At 40.7% G+C, this 23,965-nt stretch overlaps 1 protein-coding gene and 1 pseudogene across 1 annotated transcript in view; one reads left to right on the top strand and one right to left on the bottom strand.

Annotated features, from left to right (window-relative positions):
• Nucleotides 1–4,665: 4,665 nt before the first annotated feature.
• Nucleotides 4,666–23,965, bottom strand: part of LOC124776319 (sialin-like) — a 152,327-nt gene continuing 133,027 nt past the window's right edge. Inside the window, exons 8-10 of the mRNA XM_047251256.1 lie at nucleotides 23,547–23,702; nucleotides 18,966–19,051; nucleotides 4,666–5,225 (exon numbers count right to left, since the gene is read on the bottom strand). Of these exons, the coding sequence (XP_047107212.1) occupies nucleotides 5,016–5,225; nucleotides 18,966–19,051; nucleotides 23,547–23,702 (452 nt within the window). The 3' untranslated portion in view covers nucleotides 4,666–5,015. The remainder of the gene's footprint in view (nucleotides 5,226–18,965; nucleotides 19,052–23,546; nucleotides 23,703–23,965) is intronic.
• Nucleotides 22,595–22,711, top strand: LOC124778339 (annotated as a pseudogene).

The raw sequence follows: 23,965 nt of genomic DNA, 5'->3' as shown, positions 1-23,965 counted from the left end.
GAATAAGATTAACGTACCAAGACCAAAGAAACTTCAGATTGTCAATTGTAAATAGCATCCAGAATCAAGTTAAGTAAGGTTTATGATTGTTATTATTTTAATAAATGTGTGTGAAAATTTATCAAGTTCTGTTTAAAGTTGGTCACCGTCAATCTGCTACTCTAAGCGTGCAAGTGGCATTTCTATCTTCTGACCTAATGGCAGAAGATAAACACACCATGATAAGACCACGAGACATATTGCTGACATTCGCCTACTTTGCTAGAGCGACAAGTCAAATAATCTGATGGTGTGTGTACCAAAGGTCTTACAGTACGCACACCACACTAACATTCCATGCTCTTATCCATAGAAAGCCAATTTTATTTCTCCTAGTGACAACCTCCTTCTGAGAAGTCCATAGCTGGAGATCTGAATGGGGTTAGGATTAGAATTTTATTGTCTCATAACATACATGTTAAATCATTGCTTTAGTGTACGGGAGACTCATCAAGATTATAACTATAATAGATTGTACATGGAATACAACATATACTAGAACTATAGAATATCTGAGTATATATACTGTTTTACCTCCAGTATATTGTACCCAGGAGGACGCCATCATTGTTAACCACATAGTAGAGCTGCATGTCTATGGGAAAAATTATGGAAGTAGTTCAGCCACGGTTTCAGGTGTTCACAGTACCAACACAGAAAGGCTGTTTCGGTTTACAGTACAAGACCAGATCAGTCAGTCAACTGAACTGCAACTACTGAAAAGGCTGCTGCCCCTCTTCAGGAACTACATGTTTGTCTGGCCTCTCAACGGATTCCCCTCAGTTGTGGTTGCACCTGCTATACAGCTATCTGTACCGCTGAGGCATGGAAGCCTCCCTACCAGTGACAATGTCCATAGTTCATGGGGTGTAGGTTATGTTATGGATATTGATGAAGAATGTGTGTTCATTGAAAGGTTAGGTAAGTCTTGCCATTGTTGCCTAGCATGTTAACAATTTTTATGTCTTTTGTACTAATGATGTGACAAAATACAAGTTGTATTGGAGGTTATCTGAGCATTTTAAATTTAAGCATCTATACATGTGTATAACTAAAGACTGGGAGAAAGGCAATTTAGAATGTGACCAGGAGGGTTACAGTACAGATGTGCTGAAACATTTTAATACCTTACCTGATCAAAAGTTTCCAGCCACCTATTAGTGAACATTAATATGGGTTGTGCCCAATTTTCAAACATGAAATCTGATGGTAACACTTTAAATGAGGTGTCTGAATGTCTGTGGAGGAATGGAAGCCTTTTCTTCCTCAAGAGCTGAAAACAGAGAATGTTGAGTACTCACCTCTGGAGCAAAGCTGATTTTCTAACTCATGTCGAAGCTACTTTATTGGATTGAAGCTGGGACTGTGAGCAGGCCAGTCCATTTCAGGAATGCAATTGTGGAGAAACCATTGTTTCACAGATGTTGTTTTATGACAGGGTGCATTGTCTTGCTGATACAATCACTGTCTCTGAAATGTTTCTCTACTGTATGAAGTACACATTGCTGTAAAATGTACTCATACTCTTCTGCATTTAGTGTATTTCTTAAGTGTTATAAGGGGACTACACCCTAACATGAAAAACACTCCATGTCATAACATCACCTCCTGTGTTCTCCGCTGTTGGCACTACACATGATGGCAGGTAATGTTCTCCAGGCGTCTGCCCAGCCTAGCCCCTTCCACTGATCATGCCAAATCCTTCATATCCACTCATCCTCTGTCCAGTGGCTTTGCCCTTTGACGTCACTCTTTACACCACCTCAAGAATCACTTAGCATTGGCTATAGAAATGTGTGGTTTATGAGCCACTGCTCGACCACTGCACCCCATTATTTTTAACTCCCTACACACAATCATTGTCTTAGTTAGACTGCTGGTAGCACTTTGGAACACACAAGTGATTCCTTCTGCCAATTTCAACTGATTTTTTTACAACCAGCCCCTGCAATGCTCGATGGTCCCTGTCCGTCAGTACATCGTGAGGTCTGTCTTGTTTTAGGTTAGCCATGATTGTTCCTTCATGTTTCCACTTCACAAACAGTTGTCTTGGGCAGCTTTGGGAGGTTTAAATGTCTCTGATGAATTTGTTACTTAGATGACATCCAATGATTAGTTCTTGTTTGAAGTCACTGAGCTCTCCTGACCAGCCCACTGCTTCTCTACTGAAAATACAATACCTTCTGCTTCCTTTCATATTGGTGGGTCTGTCTCACATGACACCTATTTGTCAATGTTGCATTATCTAGGTGTGTCTAGATGCTTCTCATTAGATAATGTATCTTGATCATACTCCTGTAAGAACACCAATGGAGGCCGGATTAAAGATTTGAGATGTGCAGGGTGATAAGTTTCAACTGCCATATCCAGAACTTGTTGGATTTTTGCTGTGTATCAGTATTAATGCAAGACCTAATATGTCATATGCAGCAAGTATTTTATGGCACTGTGATTTTGAGTTTACTAGTGTGAGTTGGAGAGCGGGAAATGAGTCCTTCATTATCTCTAGGATACTATGATCTATGGTATTGTGTTTAACAAAGAGGATTTTAAACATCTGGATGGAACACATTTTATTGACTGAAATTTTGTATATATTTTAACTGCTGGGTTGCCCCAATAAGAGTGTTCTTTTTCTTTTGGGGAAAAATATAATTTCCTGGCAGAGCAAGAAACTGAAGGATATTGTCACATCAGTTAGTGAAGCTGAATATGCGCTTTAAATTCTATAGTCAAAGCAGCAGTGTATTTGATATGGGAGACAAGAGAACTGTTCAATAATAAGCATCAAAATCCTATCATTTTTCATGACAACCAGAGTTCTACTTGATTGTCATAAACTCCAGCGCTTCATCCAAGATTGAAATATGTTTGTGCTAAAGCCCATTTTAATAGACACTGTGTGAAACTAAATGAGACTGTTATTAAGTACTTGCTGTCAAATGAAATGCCTGCTGATGTATTAACTAAACCGTGTGTGTGTGTGTGTGTGTGTGTGTGTGTGTGTGTGTGTGTTTTAATCATGTGTACAGCATACTGAATTGACCCAATAATTTTGTTTATGTCATGAACATCTTAAATAATATCACTAATATAGCAGTGAAAAAACTGTATATATATTTCAGTCACTAAGTGGCAGCAGAAGGACATGTAACAGTTAAGGAAATGTGCAAACCTTCGGAGCCAGTGGCTGCTCCTCCTGGCAGAATGGTTGAAGGGGAAAGAAGAGGGATGAAGGTAAAGGGCTCGTGACAATTAGGAAATGGGGAGAATATGGAAAAGTTACCCAGAACCCTGGGTTACGGAAGAAGGAAAGAACTAAAAAGAAACATTACAAACTTTTATTTGAAAAGCTAAATCTAATGTTAATTTCACATTATATAATGTGATGCACTTAAAATTTTCACCTCAAATTACTTTTGATTCATTAAGACATTTGTAATCCGTTCTCACATAGGTGAATGGTGAGCAGGGGCAACAACAATGCATTCTTGTAATTTTATTTATAACTGGGATACAGACAGCAATTTCTTTTCCCATGGAACTATGCAGCTTTTTGGCAGTAGAATAGCAAATCTCTGTAAGACAAATTCTGTGATATAACTTTTTCTCTAGATATAATAAGAAATCACAAAGTAAAAATAGTTTTTTTGTGCTGGTGATGTGACTGTCAATGGGCCACCATTCAGAAGTTTACAGGACTCTTCAGTGATCTCACCATTTGTTAAACATTGTTGGCAGTACAAAAGTTAATTTGTCATCTCAATACCAGCTAAATTCCTTCAGTGATGTAACATTTTCTTCGGCATGAAACATGTTCAAATCTTTGTAAGGTCTTACATCTTGCAGCTGCTGACACAAGTTTATTGGAAAACTAGTGTAAACTTCCAGGTGGTGGACCATTCAGTGGCTGCAACAACAATGCAAAAATCCCTAAATTCAATATCTTTTTACACCATGATCTCCTGTTAGATCTACAAAAGAGTTATATCAGTGAATTTCTCTCACTGAGATCTCCTATTCTAGAATCAAAAAATAGCATAGTTCCATTAAAAAGAAAGACCTCGATGCCTGTAACTCAGTTATTAGTGAAGTTATGAGAATAAATTGCTGTTCATTTCATGAACCCATGACAACTGTTCATTTGTGTGGAAACAGATTATAAATGTCTTTATTGGATCAAAAGTAATTTTAAACAAAAAAGTTATGCACATCACCATGTATGCGAGACTCTCATTTTCACACAAAGAGGAACCCACAACTTTGTGAGTACAGCTACTTCTTGCACCAGTGTTAGACTAGACAAAGATCAACTTGCATGTCATATAGCCACAAAATGAACCTGCATTAACAACTCCACATTATATGAGTCTGAATTTTCGAAATAAAATTTGGAAGTGGAAACGTGATTCAACTCAAAATATAGAGACAAAACTGGAAAAATGGCTCAAAAGTAAATGGTATTCATGTGCAGAAGATTTCATGAGTGATAACTATGTAAAATAGTATCTATATATATCCTCATGTATCCACAAGTTTGAGGTTACTACTTTTGTATTACTTTCTGAACAGTCCTTACTGTACAGGAACAGTCAAAGGTATAGATCCAGTGAATCAAAGAACAAGTATGAAAAATTATTAAATTATTTTAATGAATTGTCTGTATTTAAAGCTAAACAAAATTAGACTAACTGACAGACTGTTGTTTAAAACACTGCAAAATCCATATGTCATACTTAAGTGAACTCTGCCAATACAAGAAAATGAGCCCGGTCTCAGGATGAAATGCAGTGTGAGCACTTGCTTCAGGAGAGAAACACTGAAAGCACCAGTCCTAAAATGAGTGCAGCATCTTGCACAAGATAATACTGATATCCACGTGCATCTGACAAGCTGATCACATGCAAACCAGGCAAATCTGTTGCTCCCTCAGAGGGAGTGGTAGGAACAGCAGTGGCAGCAGTCAACAGCAGATGCTAGGCACCGGCGGCGTCCTTGGAGTCATCGTCCGGCTTGGTAAGTGCATGCAGCTCTGCTGGCGGCACCTGAGTATGCACACGTTCACGTGCAGTGGTGGAGTTCCAGGGCTGCAGCTCGGATGTGGCACAGCAGGTATAGATAGCACCTGGTGCAGCCAGCAGCACACTAACCACGATGTAGACCAGCTGCCACTGTGCTGTCGTTTGCTGCAAGCACACATTCTCATGTACACAAGAGGGACAGTTTAAGGTGATTTTTTTGGGGAGGGAGGGGGGACTCCTAACATACGACTTGGCAAACAAATGGTAATGAGATGGGGAACTATTAATATCAATGGGGACTACTCTGGGAAGAAGGTAGAGCTGGTAGAGGCTCCAAGTAAGATGGGACTGGACGTCTTAGCTGTTAGTGACATTCGGGTACAGCGTGAGAAAGTAGAGGAAGTGGGAGAATACAAGGTCTACCTGTCAGGAGTCAAAGCAGGAATAGCACAATGGGGTGTAGGGCTTTACATCAGGAAAGAAATGGAACCCAGCATAGTTGCAATAAGGTATGCAAACAAACGACTGATGTGGATAGATTTGACAGTGTCTAGCAAGAAAATTAGGATTGTGTCAGTATATTCGCATTGTGAAGGGACAGATCAAGATTAGATGGATAGTTTTTATGAGGCACTCAGTGATGTAGTTGTTAGAGTAAAGGACAAGGACAGTGTTCTGCTCATGGGTGATTTTAACGCCAGGATTGGAAATCGAACAGAAGGGTATGAAAAGGTTATGGGTAAATTTGGAGAGGATATGGAGGCCAACAGGAACGGGAAACAACTCTTGGATTTCTGGGCCAGTATGGGCTTAGTAATCACAAACTCCTTTTTTAAACATAAGAACATTCACCGGTATACTTGGGAAGGCAGGGGAACCAGATCTGTCATCGACTATAGAATAATAGATCAGGGATTCAGGAAGGCTGTGAGGGACACACGTGTATTCAGGGGATTCTTTGATGACACTGATCATTATTTAATCTGCAGTGAAATTGGGATTGTGAGGCCAAAAGTGCAGGAGGTCAGGTCCATATGTAGAAGGATAAGAGTGGAGATTCTTCAGGATAAGGAAATCAGGCACAAGTACATAACAGCGATCTCAGAGAGGTACCAGTTAGTTGAATGTAGTCAATTACAGTCATTGGAAAAGGAATGGACAAGGTACAGGGACACAGTACTAGGAGTGGCTAAAGAATGTCTTGGAACAGTAGTGTGTAAAAGTAGGATGAAGCAAACAGCTTGGTGGAATGACACAGTCAAGGCAGCCTGTAAAAGGAAAAAGAAGGCGTATCAAAAATGGCTACATACTAGAACTCAGGTAGACAGAGAAAGTTATGTTGAAGAAAGAAACAAAACCAAACAGATAATTGCAGCATCCAAGAAGAAATCTTGGGAAGACCTTGGAAATAGGTTGGAGACCTTGGGTCAAGCTGCTGGAAAACCATTCTGGAGTGTAATTAGCAGTCTCCGAACGGGAGGTAAGAAGGAAATGACAAGTATTTTGGACAGGTCAGGAAAACTGCTGGTGAATCCTGTGGATGCCTTGGGCAGATGGAGGGAATATTTTGATGAGTTGCTCAATGTAGGTGAAAATACGATCAGTAATGTTTCAGATTTCGAGGTAGAATGGGATAGGAATGATGATGGAAATAGAATCACATTTGAGGAAGTGGAGAAAATGGTCAATAGATTGCAGTGCAATAAAGCAGCTGTGGTGGACGAAATTAAGTTGGAACTCATCAAATACAGTGGAATGTCAGGTCTTAAATGGCTACACAGGATAATTGAAATGGCCTGGGAGTTGGGACAGGTTCCATCAGACTGGACAAAAGCAGTAATCACACCAATCTTTCAACATGGAAACAGAAAATATTGTAACAACTACAGATGTATCTCTTTAATCAGCGTTGTGGGTAAAATCTTCTCAGGTATTGTTGAAAGGAAAGTGCGAGTATTAGTTGAGGATCAATTGGATGAAAATCAGTGTAGGTTTAGGCCTCTTAGAGGTTGTCAGGACCAGATATTTAGCTTACGGCAAATAATGGAGAAGTGTTATGAGTGGAACAGGGAATTGTATCTATGCTTTATAGATCTAGAAAAGGCATATGACTGGTTTCCTAGGAGGAAGTTATTGTCTGTTCTACGAGATTATGGAATAGGAGGCAAACTTTTGCAAGCAGTTAAAGGTCTTTACATGGATAGTCAGGCAGCAGTTAGAGTTGACGGTAAATTGAGTTCATGGTTCAGAGTAGTTTCAGGGGTAAGACAAGGCTGCAACCTGTCTCCACTGCTGTTCATATTATTTATGGATCATATGTTGAAAACAATAGACTGGCTGGGTGAGATTAAGATATGTGAACACAAAATAAGCAGTCTTGCATATGCAGATGACTTAGTTGGGATGGCAGATTCGATTGAAAGTTTGCAAAGTAATATTTCAGAGCTAGATCAGAAATGTAAGGACTATGGTATGAAGATTAGCATCTCCAAAACGAAAGTAATGTCAGTGGGAAAGAAATATAAACGGATTGAGTGCCAAATAGGAGGAACAAAGTTAGAACAGGTGGACGGTTTCAAGTACTTATGATGCATACTCTCACAGGATGGCAACATAGTGAAATAACTGGAAGCGAGGTGTAGCAAAGCTAATGCAGTGAGCACTCAGCTACAATCTATTCTCTTCTGCAAGAAGGAAGTCAGTACCAAGACTAAGCTATCTGTGCACCGTTCAATCTTTCGACCAACTTTGTTGCATGGGAGCGAAAGCTGGGTGGATTCAGGTTACCTTATCAACAAGGTTGAGGTTACGGATATGAAAGTAGCTAGGATGATTGCAGGTACTAGTAGATGGGAACAATGGCAGGAGGGTGTCCACAATGAGGAAATCAAAGAAAAACTTGGAATGAACTCTATAGATGTAGCAGTCATGGGGAACAGGCTTAGATGGTGGGGTCATGTTAGACGCATGGGAGAAGCAAGGCTACCCAAGAGACTCATGGGCTCAGCAGTAGAGGGTAGGAGGAGTCGGGGCAGACCACGGAGGAGGTACCTGGATTCGGTTAAGAATGATTTTGAAGTAATAGGTTTAACATCAGAAGAGGCACCAATGGTAGCACTGAACAGGGGATCATGGAGGAATTTTATAAGGGGGCTATGCTCCAGACTGAACGCTGAAAGGCATAGTCATTCTTAAATGATGATGATGATGATGATGATGATGATGATGATGGGAGGGGGGCACTTACCCCTATTTAGAACTATGTACTCACTTTTGTTTTACTGCGATATAAAATGTGGAAACAACAACAACATGAGGCTGAGATTATAGGAGTTGAAGGACATGAAAGGGAAGCAACAGCTGAGAAGGATGTGAGACAAGGTTACTGCCCACCCTCAATGTTACTCAACCTGTACACTGACTGACCTGTGAAAGAAACCAAGGAGACTTTTGGAAAGAGAATTAAAGTTCAGAGAGAAGAGATAAAAAACTTTGATGTTAGTGATGACATTGTAGTCCCGTCAGAGACTTAAAAGGCCATGGAAAATCTTTTCAACAGAATGGATGATGTCTTGAAATGAAGTTATGGGATAAACATCAATAAAAGTAAAATAAGGGTCATAGACTGTTTGAATTAAATTACATAATACTGATAGGATTTGACTAGGAAATGAGAAATGAACAGTATTCGATGAGTTTTGCTGTTTAGGCAGCAAAACATTGATGATGACTAAAGTAGAGAGGGTATAAAATGCAGACTGGCAATAGCAAAAACACTGTGAATGTATGCTTTCCCGGCGTATACAGCTGGCGAAGAGTTCTCGGGCTTCCAGCCGGGTGGCGGTGTCTTCAAACTGCGACGTTTCGACGAGTGACATACTCATCATCTTCTGGCGAAGTGCCGAGACTTTGCGGATGCCGGTCCCTTTATACCTGCAGTGTGTCCCCCACCACCTGGCCGCGGGAGGCTGGGTCCAGAGGAGCCAGCGGGCGAGGTGGAGGGGGAAGCGGGTGCCCAAGATTCACAAAGATGGGGTGCTTCTACGGCCGATTCTGGACACTATCAACTCGCACAGTTATGGACTGGCCAAATACCTGGCGACACTATTGAAACCACTGGTGGGACACTGTAGTCATTATGTGAAAAACTCCGCGGATTTCGTTAGAATACTGAAGGACATCCGAATACAGAGTGATGACCTACTCGTGAGCTTCAACGTCACCTCCTTGTTCACGAAAGTACCGCTACAAGACACCTTGGCGCTCCTTAATCAGCACTTCGAGCCTGAAACAGTGAAGCTCTTTGAATATGCACTTACGACCACCTACTTCAAGTGCAATGGAGAGCATTATGAACAAGTGGATGGAGTGGCCACGGGATCTCCCCTTGCTCCAGGGATCGCGAATCTTTATATGGAACACTTTGAGGAGGTGGCACTACAAACTGCTCACCGTAAACCCAGGCACTTCTTCCGCTATGTGGACGACACTTTTGTGATTTGGCAGCATAGCAGGCATGCACTGGAGGAGTTTATGGACCACCTAAACGGCATACATGAGAATATCACCTTCACGATGGAAGTAGAAGAGAATGGCTGTATTCCATTCCTGGACATACTGATCAGGAAGAAAGCGGATGGCACGCTGGGCCATTCAGTATATAGAAAAAAGACGCACACAGACTTGTACCTCCATGCAACCAGCTGCCACCATCAGGCGCAAGGCCAGTCAGTACTGACCACCTTGGTACATAGGGCGCACGTCATTTGTGACAAAGAAAGCCTCTCAGACGAATTACACCACCTAAGAGAGGTATTTCGGAAAAACGGGTACAGTGAAACACAGATTGGCAGGGCCTTCAGGAGGAGACAGGCTGACAAATTTCGGGAAGAAGAGGAAGTTAACAAGAGACTCGCCTTTCTTCCATATTTGGGGCCCACATCAGCCAAAATCGGGAGGCTATTAAGAAAATCTAACATAAATACCGTCTTCTGACCACCGCCGAAGACGAAAGAGCTGCTGGGCTCAGCTAAAGACCCACTCAAACTAAACACACCTGGTATATACAACATTGCATGTGAATGTGGTGTGCAGTACATTGGTCAAACACAGTGCTGCATCTCTAAAAGGTGTGAGGAACACATCAGGCATGTTCGACTTGGACAGATAGAGAAATCTGCTATAGCTGAACATAGCATCAAAGAAAACCACACCTTTGACTTCGAAAACACCAGGGTGCTGTGCCGAGCCGGGAGCTATTGGGATAGTGTCATTAAAGAATCAATAGAAATACGGGTCCATGAGAATCTTGTGAACAGGGACGAAGGCTATCAACTGAGCGCAGCCTGGAATCCAGCATTAGCCACAATATGCCAGGAACGCAACAAGAACTGTCCAGCTCACGAGATGCGATCAGAATGCTCTGACAGAGACACGAACGGCGCACCCGCTTCCCCCTCCAACTCGCCCGCCGGCTCCTCTGGACCCAGCCTCCCGCGGCCAGGTGGTGGGGGGCACATCGCAGGTATAAAGGGACCGGCATCCGCAAAGTCTCGGCACTTCGCCAGAAGATGATGAGTATGTCACTCGTCGAAACGTCGCAGTTTGAAGACACCGCCACCCGGCTGGAAGCCCGAGAACTCTTCGCCAGCAAAAACACTGTTTCTGAAAAAGAAGAGTTTGTTAACATCAAATATAAATTAAAATCTTAGGAAATATTTTCTGAAGTTGTTTGTTTGATGTTTAGCCTCATCATGAAAGTAAAATGTGGATGATAAACAGTTCAGACAAGAAGAGAACTAATGAGAAGGAACTGAACTAAATTGGGGAAAATGGAAATTTATAGCAGAAATTGGCCAAATGAAGGTATTAGTTGACAGAACACATCCCGATGCATCAAGGAATCATCAGTTAGGTAATGGAAGATGGCGTTAGGTGGCAGAGGGTAAAAACTGTAGGAGGAGACTGAGGTTTGATTATGGTGCAGTAAGAAGGTTCAAATGGATGTAGGTTGCAGTAGTACTAACATGAAGATCTGCATCAAACCAGTCTTCAGATCTAAGACTACCACCACCACTGCCACCCAGATCACCACCACAAACAACTCCACCACCACCACCACCACCACAACAACAACAACAACAAAAATTATTTGACATCATAAAATTGAAATAAAACTGCTGGACCGTATAAAGGGACACCCTTCTCTAGCATTACTTTTCCTCAACAGAAGTAGGCAATACCAAAAACAATTACAAATTTTTAAACAGGTTAATATTATCTCAACTGTTTTTCTAAAAAAAAAAAACTGCATATGATTTTGTACACGATGTGGTATATTTCAGGCTACAATTCATAAAAAGAAATTATTTTTGTTGTTACAATTGCCATGTATTAGCTCTGTATGTACAGTTAAAATTACTTTTTTTTTTTTTAAAGAAGTGTTTGAAATTACGAAATATTTGGCACACTTAAAGTTCCTATTACTAATTGCACAATCTGACGACATTTCTTATTTTTACTTCTGGAGTCATTTATAAAATAATGATATAAATTGGCAGAGATTATTTTGTCAAGAAAATTTGTAAACTCTTTGGAATATTGTTAGTACCACAGAATGGGTTAGTAGAGGGCATGCTTCTGATGTGATTGGACATGTTTTTAATTTTTGGCAATAACAATGTAATTTTTGATTTTGATGTGGAAATTGTAAAGACAGTGTGAAAGAATAAAATTAACTGCTCAGGCAATTTTTTCAGAAGTTATTATGTCAATTGGAACCGTGAGAACCTATAATAACAAACATTTTAGCTTCAAGGATCAGCCCCTACACGTGAGGAACTGGAGCCAACTATGAGAAAAGAAGATAAGTAAAAAGTTTATTCTAAATCTTACTCTTCTTGAAGCTTATTAAAAAAGTTAATTATGAAGCCAATGACAATCTGAGGGGTTGGGGGGGGGGGGGGGGGGGGGGAGGAGGAGGATAAGTATCATTGGGCACTTTGATTTGACTAGAAGAAATACTCTTTATCTACGTTAATTTTTTTTAACTCTGAAAGTGGGCTGTGGAACAATAATTTCAACAAAAGAAGCTGTGTTTTACTACACTCTATATCATTTGAATAGAGCAATATGTGCACATCAAATAACTAAAATGCTGCAAGACATGTGGGATGTAGGACCTACACTATTATGTGTAATACAAAAATACAAACCATCAACGTAAGCACACAGGACAAAAAAAATTAGGCAGCCCCCCCCCCCCCCCCCCCCCCCCCTCCCCAGGAGATAACAGTAATTATTCTACCCCTAGCCTTAGTTACAACCTCAGTACAATGAGGAAGAATAGCCATGAGCTTCTTAAGGCATAACATTTCCAGCTGAAGCCTCTCACTGATGGTTAGATCACGTAGAGCTATCAAATTGTGGTGATGTTTACTGTTACTTTCACCAGCTGATCCTAATAGTTCCAGACATTTTTGATTGGGTGATATATTTGGCCCGTAGAGTTGTAACTGATGGCTCATCACACCATGAACATGTGCATGCAGACTTTTGAATGTGGCCATTGTCATGTTGGAAGACAGAAGTGTCCATATAAGACTCATCATAGAGATGAAGAAGAAAGGGGAGGTAGGTCACTGAGAATGTTGACCTGAAGGAGTAGTAGCAATTAATGATATAAAAAACATTCCCCTTACAACAAAGAACCACCTTTGGCTGGAACTACACCCTCCACATACTATGGGTAAATAGCCCGTTGGGTGGTTGGTGCACTCAGCACCTAACAAAAAACAGGCAACATCATGACTTGTCAAACAACACTTCATGCCTTCAATCAAATATTGCCCAGTTTCTGCATTGTTTGACTCACTGAGAACATTCAGCTTTATGTACTGCTGAGATCAATGACCTCCCTCAAGGTAATGGACCTGCAATGCCTATTGTATGCAGTTTCTTTCACAATGTTTGCTCAAAAGCTAGTTAAGATGGACCTGCTTTCAGTGACTATAGCAAATCCTATTGGGACACAATAGCCCCATTCTGCCATTCTCTCATGTCTCCATATCTTGCTGTTCTGATTTAATATGACCAACTGCCACTTCACTATCAGTGCCATGACTTACATCACTGGTGGAATGTCATATGACTACCTAGTACTATTTCTGCACCACCTACAACACACCAAAGCCACTGATATACTCCTTTATGGGACTGACTAATATTTTTTTGTGGTCAGTTTATTTTGTAACACATAACATACAATCTTATAAATTAATGTAACAGAGCAGGGGTACCCAGTAAGGAGGGAGAAGATAGAGCTTGAGCCCTCCTGGCAGTCAGCATAGTCAAGTGTTTTTGTGAAGCTCTAAGACAAAAATAGAAATATACACTATTGGATCACAAGTTTCTGGATACCTGTTAGTGGGCATTAATATGGGATGCATTCATCCTTTGCCTTTGATAGCTTTAAATCTGCTGGGGACACTTTCATAAGGTGCTTGTTTGTCTGGAGGAGTGGTAGCCCATTCTTTCTCAGGAGCTCAAACCAAAGCAAGTAGTGATGTCGGACACTGGGGTCTGGAGAGAAGTCGCTATTCTAACTCATCCCAGTGGTGTTCCATTGGTTTCAGGAAGGGTCACTGGGCAGACCAATTTATTTCATAAAAGTTCTTGTCCACAAATTATTGCCTCACATTCACACATGCTGCTTTAAGACATGATGCATGTCATCGCTCTGAACTATTCCTCTACTGATTAGTAGTATGTAATGCTGTGAAATGTGTTCACACCCTTCTTCAATTAGCATTTTCTCGAGAGCAATAAGGAGACCACACCTTAATCACAGTAACCATCCCCATACCACAATACACCTCCTCCATATTTCACTGTTTGCATTTCACATGATGGCACATAATGTTCCCCACACATTCGCCAAACCCAGACCATTCCATCAGACTCAAAATCACTCATTTCCAGTCTGTCATTATCAATTGATGTCACTTTTTAAACCACCACAAGGTTGAGCATTGACTACAAAAATGTAGGGCTTATGAGGAGCTGCTTGACCATCGTAACCCAATCTTTCTAGCTCTCTTATACCAATTTAAATGTCAATATTATGCCTGTTTTTAACAGGGTCGGAACTGGACTTTTTATAGCTACTTACAAGCTGACATTCACCTTCCAAAATGTTAAAAATACTCCATACCTCAGGTATATACCCTACCCCTCTGCCCCCCTGCAAACCATACTATGAGTGCTCTTGGTTGAGGGGGACACAATCACCACGGTGATGAGACTTTTAACCCACTGAAACAATGCACAATCACAAATTTAAATGCATTTCTACTCCATAACTTACTTCCAACTCTACCAAGCAGTTATGCCATTGAATTTGTCTCATTGATATCTACATTGACCTTTCAATATTTATGACTTCATTGTTCATGTATTCGATTGTGCACTATATTAATTGCCCCACATCCAGCCATCCTTATTTAGGTTTCCCACGATTTCCCTAAGATCCCTTCAGGCAAATGCTGAGATGGTTTCTTTGAAAAGGCATCACCAATTTCCTTCCCTTCTTTCCCTTATCCAAGCTTGCGCTCGTGCTCGACAGGATGTTAAACACTAATCTCCACTTAAATTAATTGTATTGATGTATGTTTAGCATCCATACATATTTAGTACCCATGAACAGAGAGAGAATATAAGAGAAGCACTTGGAAGTTCAGCAAATGATCAGTTTTGTAAAAAAATATGCAAAATCTTCACCTTGATTTTTTGGAAAGTAGTTGATATGTTGTTGTCATTATCATTCACATTGCAATGTTCTTCAGAGGTTGATTTTTAATTTTAATGTTTTGCTGTAGCATCTGCAGCATCTAAGAAACTCAGTAGCAATTTGATCAATAGCAAATAATGTTTTTTATGCAACATCTGACATTTAATACTAAATTTCAGTCACAACAGACCTATCAGCTACAGTATGTTTTTATTATTTGTATTTTATTTGAGTAATGTGTTGAATACAACAGAACTGTTCGTTTTTTATGTAATTTGCACATTATAAAATATGGTATTAATTATTTAAGTGCTTATTATTAAATAATGTCCATTTGTTGTTTGTTGTTGCAGATTTCAGCATAAGACACCATGCAAAAATATTGTAAGATACCACTGGAAGTCACTGTACTTCTCTCTTTTCTCAGACCTCTTACAAACACCTGAAGATCCTTTTACACAATATTAATTTAAATGAAAACCTTAAAACTGCAATAAAATGTCTAAAAGCTGTATATCCATTGGGCAGTTGGCAGATGTTCTCTAGGTGTTTTGACAAACTCCCAACAGTTGACAGCCTATTGTTGTCTAACAGAAAATGACTCTGTGTCAGTGCAAATATGTGCACCCCCATTGTTTACTTGCATCCTTTTGGAATAGTGATCTGAGATATGTTTTTTGAGCAGCAAACCTGTGGAAATGCATTTCGGGACTAAAGCATGTTATGGTGATTTATGTGTGTCCCTGCAGCAAGTGTAACATGTACTGATGAATGAAAATGTTGCTACAGTGGAGAAGCTTGTGAAGGGAAATGGGCATATTAATGTAAACAAATAGCCAATATTTTGTTATTCATTACACAATATTTTCCATGAAATATTGTTATTTGGTAAAAGGTCTGTAAGATGTTCATGAATTGAGAGATCGTCACGTCAATGTCTGTGAGAAACCTCTGTGTAATTTCCAGGTTGAATGTAATATGTTTCTAGACAGAACTGCTACAAGATATGAAATCTGAAATGAAAATATTGGGTACTAAATGGTGCCACTGCTATTTGTCAAAACCAAAAAAAATCTACACTCAATCTTTGGCAGGAAATGTCAAGCTCACTTTGCTTTGGGATGCAAAAAAAGACTCATTTTCGAGCATTTCATGGAAAGGGGATGAATCCTTACCAATGAATTGTATTCCAATCTGCTACTAAATCAGTTCAAAAAATGGCTCTGAGCACTATGGGATTTAACTTCTGAGGTCATCAGTCCCCTAGAACTTAGAACTACTTAAACCTAACTAACCTAAGGACAACAGACACATCCATGCCAGAGGCAGGATTCGAACTTGCAACTGTAGTGGTCGCGCAGTTCTAAACTGTAGCACCTAGAACCGATCGGCCACACTGGCCGGCTACTAAATCAGTGCTTCAATGCTGCAAACAGGAGAAAATGACGAAGATCTCTGACTATTGCTGCATTAAAATGCCTAACCCCAACTGCCATTCCAATCATAGCAACAACACAGGATATGAAATTTGGATGTCTCGAAGACCCACCTTATTTAGCAGAAGTTGCCCCAAGTGACTTTCATGTATTTGAGTGGGTCAAAGAAGTGCTATGTGGGAAGGAGTTCAGAAGTGATGAAGAGGTAAAAATTGCAGAGGTCATGCGGCTGCAGTCACAACAAAAAGAATTCTTCTCGTGACATATGCACTTCCAAAGCTGTCATTGTATGTACATGATCAGCCAATTCGATCACTTGGTGACATGGCCTCTCTTGGTTGGTGTGCAACATACAATCTCTCTAGATTCTTCCATTTTTGTCAGCCTTGAGCTTCTTTTTTAAGTTTCTGTCCCATCTGTCCAGTGGTCTTCCCCTTTCTCTTTTTTGGTAAATTGGGCTCCAATCTAGTACTTGTTTTAACCACCTGCCATCTTTTCTTCAAGTGACGTGTCTAGTCCACTGCCATTTCAAAGTATTCACTCTTTGCATTGTGTCACTGACCTTTGTTGACTGTCTGATATCAACTGCTTTCTTTCTGTCTTACTTTGTGCAGCCCAACATTGATCTTTCCATTCCTCTTTGGGCTACTATTAGTTTCCTGACAAAGAACTCATTTAATGCCCACATCACACAGCTGTATGGTAAGTTATCACTGGCAGTATACATTGACCAAAAACTGTTTTCTTCAGCCCAGTCAAATTATTGGATTTCAAAACTGAGGAGTATCTTCCACAAGCTTGCTACCCTAGTTTAATATATCATAATATTTCTGGTTTCAAATCTCCATTCATACTTAGCATTTGACCCAGATAGACGTATTCTGTGACCTCTGAAGTTGCATATTTCCAACAGGTACATTTCCCTCTGGTGTCCGTTTAATCAAGATCTTCATTTTATCATAGTTCATTTTTAGTCCAACTTCAGAGCAGATTGATGCAGGTTCAATAAGCAGTATTTGGAGTTATTGTATACTATTTGCAAATAGTACAATGTCATCAGCGAACTTCAGGTTACTGGTACTTAATGTCTTTCCAGAATATGCATTCCCTCTGTTATCTAATTTAGACATTGCTTTTTGAGAACTGTTGAAAATAGTTTTGGAGATGTGGAGTCACCTTGTTTTATACCTTCTTCAATGAGAAATTCAGTGGTTTCTTCAGCTACATTCACAAGTGCTATGGAGGTTTTGTATATGTTCTATAAAACTTTAATATAGGCCTCTTCTGTTCCTTGCTCTGTTAGAGCCTCAAACACAGCTGGGTAACTGATCTAACTGAATGCCTTTTCAAAATCTATGAAGGCAACGCAGAGAGGTAGATGGTACTCATTTGTTCTATTAATTGTTTCGCTTGGAGTGAGGATATTATCAATTCTGGTATACTGAACCCAACACGAAATCCAGCTTGCTCAACAGGTTGGGCCAGGACAAGTGTAGTGCTCAATCTGGTAGTCAAAATTGTAGTAAACAGTTTGTACAGTGTGGACAGGAGGCTTATTGGGTGATGGTGCATCCTTTCTTACGAATCAGGATTATTTTGGTTTTATTCCAGTCTATTGGTAATTTTCAACTGTGCAAACAATATGAAAATATTTTAGCTAAATGCTTTATAGATTTGTCATCCATCAGCTTTAAAATGTCGACTGATAGATCTTCACTAACTGGAGCGGTCCGTTTTTTCATCTTGTATATAGCAAGTTTGACTTCTGAGAGGAGTATTTCTGGTATTTGGGAAACAGAGGCATCCAGTTCGTTTGGGATTTAGGTATTATCGTCAAATTTACTTTTTAGGTCACTACAAAAATTCTCAATATGTTCAAGTATTTCTTTCTTATCTGTAATTCGGCCTTCGTCTGTGTCTAACACTATTAGCTGAATTTTTCCAATCATAAACCTCCTCTTGGCTATCTTTAAACTAGATTTATTTTCAAGACTGGCTTTTAGCCTATCTTCTTCATACTCCTGGATGTCATTTTTCATGCTCTTATCCGGAGCCTTGCACAGTTATTTATAGTCCATCTTATCTTCAGCCAACAGCCTTGCATCAGTGGTAACACTGTTTCCCGTCAGATCACCGAAGTTAAGCGCTGTTTGTGAGCGGGGTGCACTCAGTCCTTGTGAGGCAAACTGAGGAGCTACTTGATTGAGAAGTAGCCGCTCCAGTATCGTAAACTGACATAGGGCTGGGAGAGTGGTGTGCTGACCACATGCTCTCCATATCCACATCCAGTGAGCCCTATGGGCTGAGGATGACACGGTGGCCTGTCGGTACGGTTGGGCCTTCATGGCCTGTTTGGGAGGAGTTTTTTTTTGTCTTATCTTTGTCTGTTTCTACTTAATTTTTCTTCTTTCATCCATCAGTCTCACCATTTTATTTGTCAGCTTCTTTGGTTGGTTTTGAGATCTGGACAAGCTTCCCACTTCTTCAGCTGCTGTGATTAGTATCTTTGCCACTGTTTCTGCTTCACATTCTTTTAATTTTCTCTTAATTCTTTCTTTAAATTCCTCTTTCCTGTGTTCTACTTTTTTTAAATTTAAAATTACATCATCATCATCATCATCATCATCATCATCTGAGTAAAGTTGAGACATCTTAGTCGGTAGTCGGATGTTTTGCACTTACATTGTTGTAGGTGAGCACGCTGACGATGAGGGGCGATATAAAGGCTGCTGTGAAGCCAAGGGTGCAGCTGACGCCCATCAGGATTCCTGCAACAGGTCGAATGTAATGCAGTTCACTTTAGTTAATTACATGCCCCATAGATCAAATCCACCATAAACACTATGGCATGGAGTAGGTAATGGTCAAAATTGCGTGTACATATGTTTCAGAAAACAAAGGTAGCTACAAGCAGGGCATGTACATCATACAGGTTAGTAGTTCACTGTTTATTTCTTTTCATGACTTTGTCTATGTTGTAGAAGGATTTATGAAACTGAAAGAATGTTGATCTGTGTTAGAAAACATCATCACTCTCTGTCAGACATTTTAATCAGATGAGTAACTTGTCAAAGTATTTTATAGCTATACACCATTTCATTACTGTTGTACAAAAAAATTATTTTTTCTCTTTTGAATATACAGGTTATGTCTGAAACTCAACTGTCACTGAAGACTGAACCTATACAGGGTGATTCCATGATGATGTTACAAACTGTCATGGATGTTGGAAAAGGGTAAACATATCTATCCGAGGTAAGAGATCTAGTACACAAAATACCAAGTCGAAAGTTATAAGTGAAAACTGTTCAATAAGTAATGCAATTCTTTTTTCTGAAAGCAGGTTGATTTTTTACAGGATTCCAATACATCTTATTACCTCCTACTCTTTTGCCTCAAAACACTATGTTTCAACACAATCTCCATTCAATGCAACGGCTTTACGCCACCTTACTGGGAGGGCCTGCGTGCCCACAGTGTACCTCTCTACTGGTCGTCATCAGAGACAACATCTTACTGCATCAATAACCTCCCCACCACCCACGTACTGCTTCTCATGGAGTGCATACTTCATTTTGCCAAACAGGTGGATATCGGAAGATACAAGCAGCACAGTAGATGAGGAAGAACAGTCCAATGTAGTTTTGTGAGCTCCTCTCAGTTGGGCAGACTTGTATGAGGCCTTGCATTGTCAAGGAGAAGGAGAACGAGAAGTTTGTTTGCATTTTTGTGGTGACAAACACGCTGAAGTCGTTTCCTCAATTTCCCGAGGATGTTTGCAGCTGGCTGGCAGTGGGAGAGAGGAGAGGTTTCTGGCAACCTTGTTGTGATTGTGACAGATGCCTCGCCCAACGACTCATCGTGCCAGACGCCTCGCCCAACGGCTCGTCGTGCTTTTGTTCACTGCCAGATCTCCGCAAGTGGCTATGAATGTGTGCGGTGCTTTGGTTTTCCCCAAAACAAACTCAGTGATAGCTTTCTGTTCTGAATGCACCTCCGTTACAGACGCCATTTTGACGTTTACGTACAGTGAAGCCAGCTATCGGAACTTCAAGAAACTATAGGAGTTGAAGCGGGAATATATGGTGGCACAGAGAGATACCTACGTGGTCAGTGAACTGGCGCCGCCCCATGACCACTAACCTACACATTGGATGGGTGAACTGCCCATCGCTAAAAATCTGTAGCAACCATCTTCATTGCCACCTCCAGTCAAGTTGGCTACACGAATCACTTTTTATTGGAGGATGCACACTGATGTGCCTTGTCCAAGGAAACAAAACTACTGAGAGACGCTATCTCGCACTCAATTCTTTGCAGTTCTTGATAGGCGTCACTTCAGGGCTAGCAGTGGTATTGTAGTTGCGGCACTTTTCGCGGTACCTCTCTTGGTTTCCACCGCCATGGAAGCAACTACACTCTGCTATATTCAACTTTTGCTCGTAGCAAATCCGTTTCTTATTGAGCTGCACTGCGAGAAATCACCATTACAGTTCCGTCAATATCAGAGCAGTAAGCTTTGTTGGCACGGATGATTAGTCGTGGCTCATTAATTTCATATGGTCAGGAAAAGTTACACTCTGGAGATTCATCTGTTGCTCTTTAATCAATACTGTCTCCTGAAAATGGACAAGTTACCACTATTTTTCATGTGTTTCTATGTCTTTTCATTTAGACTTCGCTCGAACCACAGTAAGTCTGTGGATTGCTAGATAAGAACATGTTTTTGGCTGACAAATTTCCGCCTTTGTAATGAGACTGCCTAGCGTTTATGTGTATTATTAAGAACATAACTGATTTAATTATGGTTGTCTGTCTGTTACTGGTCTCTAGTTACCCTGTTCCCTTCGTTAATCAAGTTATTTATCTTGGCAATCGAATTCCCTGCTGTAAGAGGAGTTTCTGATGTTTCTACGGTCCAGGGAGCAGAAGATAACAGGTGTGACCATTTTAATCTAATGGTAGGGGAAACGGTGACAAGCAAAACTCCTCCCTTCTCTCATTCCGTCACCACACCAACATATACGTACATGACAGATGGCATAAGAAGTTGATGGAATGGATTCGAACTAACAGAACAAGAAGAGGGAACCTGAGAACAGTATGGGAAATGTGTGACGTAATCAATCCTAATGCACAATAGGAAATATACTATACAGGTCTGCATCGATCATATCAAGTATGAACAAAATAGAATCTTTATATACAAATCTGGTTTCGCGTAGCAGTAACGTATGTGATCTGCCATTGTATTGTATATAAATTTAACAAGTGTGTAGTTCAATTAACAAAACATAAACGTCTTAATGCTAAAAAAACGTATGAAAAAAATTTACATATCGATTTATGCAGAACTATTTAAATGCGTTTGTTGAATATCTATGTAACTGTTTAGCTCTTTGATGTACATGTGTATTATTACCTCTGTTCTTCTTCCTCCCGCTAGGCGAGGTGTTATGTTCTGGTTGTTGGTTGCTATGAGTATGAGAGATGTTTCAGTTGTGAGGGAAAGATAGAGTTGGAAGTTAATTGAAATGGAGAGGTATGATTGTATATAGCTGTGAAACAGTGTTTGGGAAATACACAAGAGTCGAAATGGAGAAACGTTTTGCGTTTAGTATTTACAGCCTCTCTGTGGAAATAGTATTTTTTTAATAAAATATTTATCATAACAATCACAGTTGCAATTAGTCACACTTGATAGCTAGTTTTGATCACATTTAATGATCATTTGCTGAGCTCATTAATCACGAATTTACTCGCGAGTATTTTACTTATTTCTCACAATTCATGATTAATCAGATCTGAAGATCGTCAATAGATGTGATCGAAACCATTACAAAGTGTCACTAATTACAACTGATACTAACAGTAAATGATTCAAAAACATTGATACAGCTGTGACTTCTCTCATGCAATATGTCATCCATTGTTAAAGTAAATTTTGTCCATACAGGTAATAACTCGTCACAAGAATCATACCTTGGAGTGGAGACAACGAGACCAGCAATATGATCAGCTTAAGTACAGAATTTACAATTCATCAATGTGGACATGCCTTGCAGTTTCATTCCAAAATGAATATCATCGATGTGGTGGATATGTCATAACAGAGAGATAGTCATTACTCAAAGTGCATGTTACAAGGGGATGTCAGAGGAGTTTTGTCAAAGAATTTGCAGATGGAATATTGAAAAGACAGGGGACTCTGGAAGCTAGGATACAAGGAACTACTATAAGGGCGTACTGAAAAGTGATGCTTGCGAATTTTTTATTCTGTTCTCAATATCAGTTGAGGTATTAAATGGCATGGCAATGGCCTTGCCGCGGTGGATACACCGGTTCCCATGAGATCACCGAAGTTAAGCGCTGTTGGGCGTGGCCGGCACTTGGATGGGTGACCACCCAGCCACCATGCGCTGTTGCTATTTTTCGGGGTGCACTCAGCCTCGTGATGCCAATTGAGGAGCTACTTGACCGACTAGTAGCGGCTTTGGTCAAGAACGCCATCATAACGACCGGAGAGCAGTGTGCTGACCCCACGCCCCTCCTATCCGCATCCTCCTCTGAGGATGACACGGCGGTCGGATGGTCCCGGTAGGCCACTCGTGGCCTGAAGACGGAGTGCTTTATTAAATGCCACGGATATTACTCGGTCGACTTTCCCCCTTCGCTGACACAAGCTGCGACCCTTTGTCGCTAGAGGTCTCCAAATTTTACTGTATAACATAGAGATGTGTAATGTAAACTATGTCTTTGTGTGAGAAAGTAAAACGACAAATTCGAGGAGATTGTCGATACGTGGAGTACCCTTTTCTCCAGCATGACAAAGCCAGAGAACGCACGAGGACTGCGACATCTGCAACAGTTCCAACGCCGCGGGTTCACTGTCCTCGATCATCCTCAATACTGTCCTGACTTGGCCCCAACCGACTTCCTTATTTTCTCAAAACTTATAAACACCTTCGAGGACTCCACTTTGATAGTGATGTAGGTGAGGTTGCAGCTGCAGCAACAAAGTGATACATTCTACAGTGGCGGGATCGATAAACTGGTCTCCCGTTGGGAGAAATGTATTCTTCGCTAGAGTGACCATGTCGAGAAGTTAATAGGTTGATACGAAGAATAAAGATGTAAAATGTTTTAGGAGTTTTCACATAAAATCAGAGACATTACTTTTCAGCAAGCCCTCATATAATGTTGTATTAAACGGTAATAAAATACTGATGATTTCTTTGTCTTTTATGGTTACGAGTGTCCTACCTGCGAAGTTGGGGCTGAGGTCGACGAGGCTGGCGAGCGGCCCCGAGGAGATGGCGCCGCTGACGGCTGTGGCGGCGGCCAGCAGCACGGCGGCCCACACCGGCTGGCAGCCGCAGAACGCCAGGCCCAGCGTCAGAACACCCATCACCGGGCAGCCTGCAACCGCACCCGGTTACCTGCTAATGTTACCTGCACATTCCACGCATCGTAGCTGCTGTGCCATGTTCAGCACTATGTACTGAGGTGACAAAAGTCGTGGGATACCTCCTAATACTGTGTCGGACTTCCTTTTTCCTGGTGTAATGCAGCAACTCGTCGTGGCGTGGGGTCAACAAGTCGTTGGAAATCACCTCCAGAAATTTTCAACCATGCTGCCTCTATAGCTGTCCACAATATTGCGAAAGTGTTACCGGTGCAGG

Source organism: Schistocerca piceifrons, chromosome 2 (assembly GCF_021461385.2).
Source record: "Schistocerca piceifrons isolate TAMUIC-IGC-003096 chromosome 2, iqSchPice1.1, whole genome shotgun sequence".
Lineage (NCBI taxonomy): Eukaryota > Metazoa > Arthropoda > Insecta > Orthoptera > Acrididae > Schistocerca > Schistocerca piceifrons.
The sequence above is the reverse complement of the archived record's forward strand: the minus strand, read 5'-3'. Positions and strand labels throughout refer to the sequence as shown.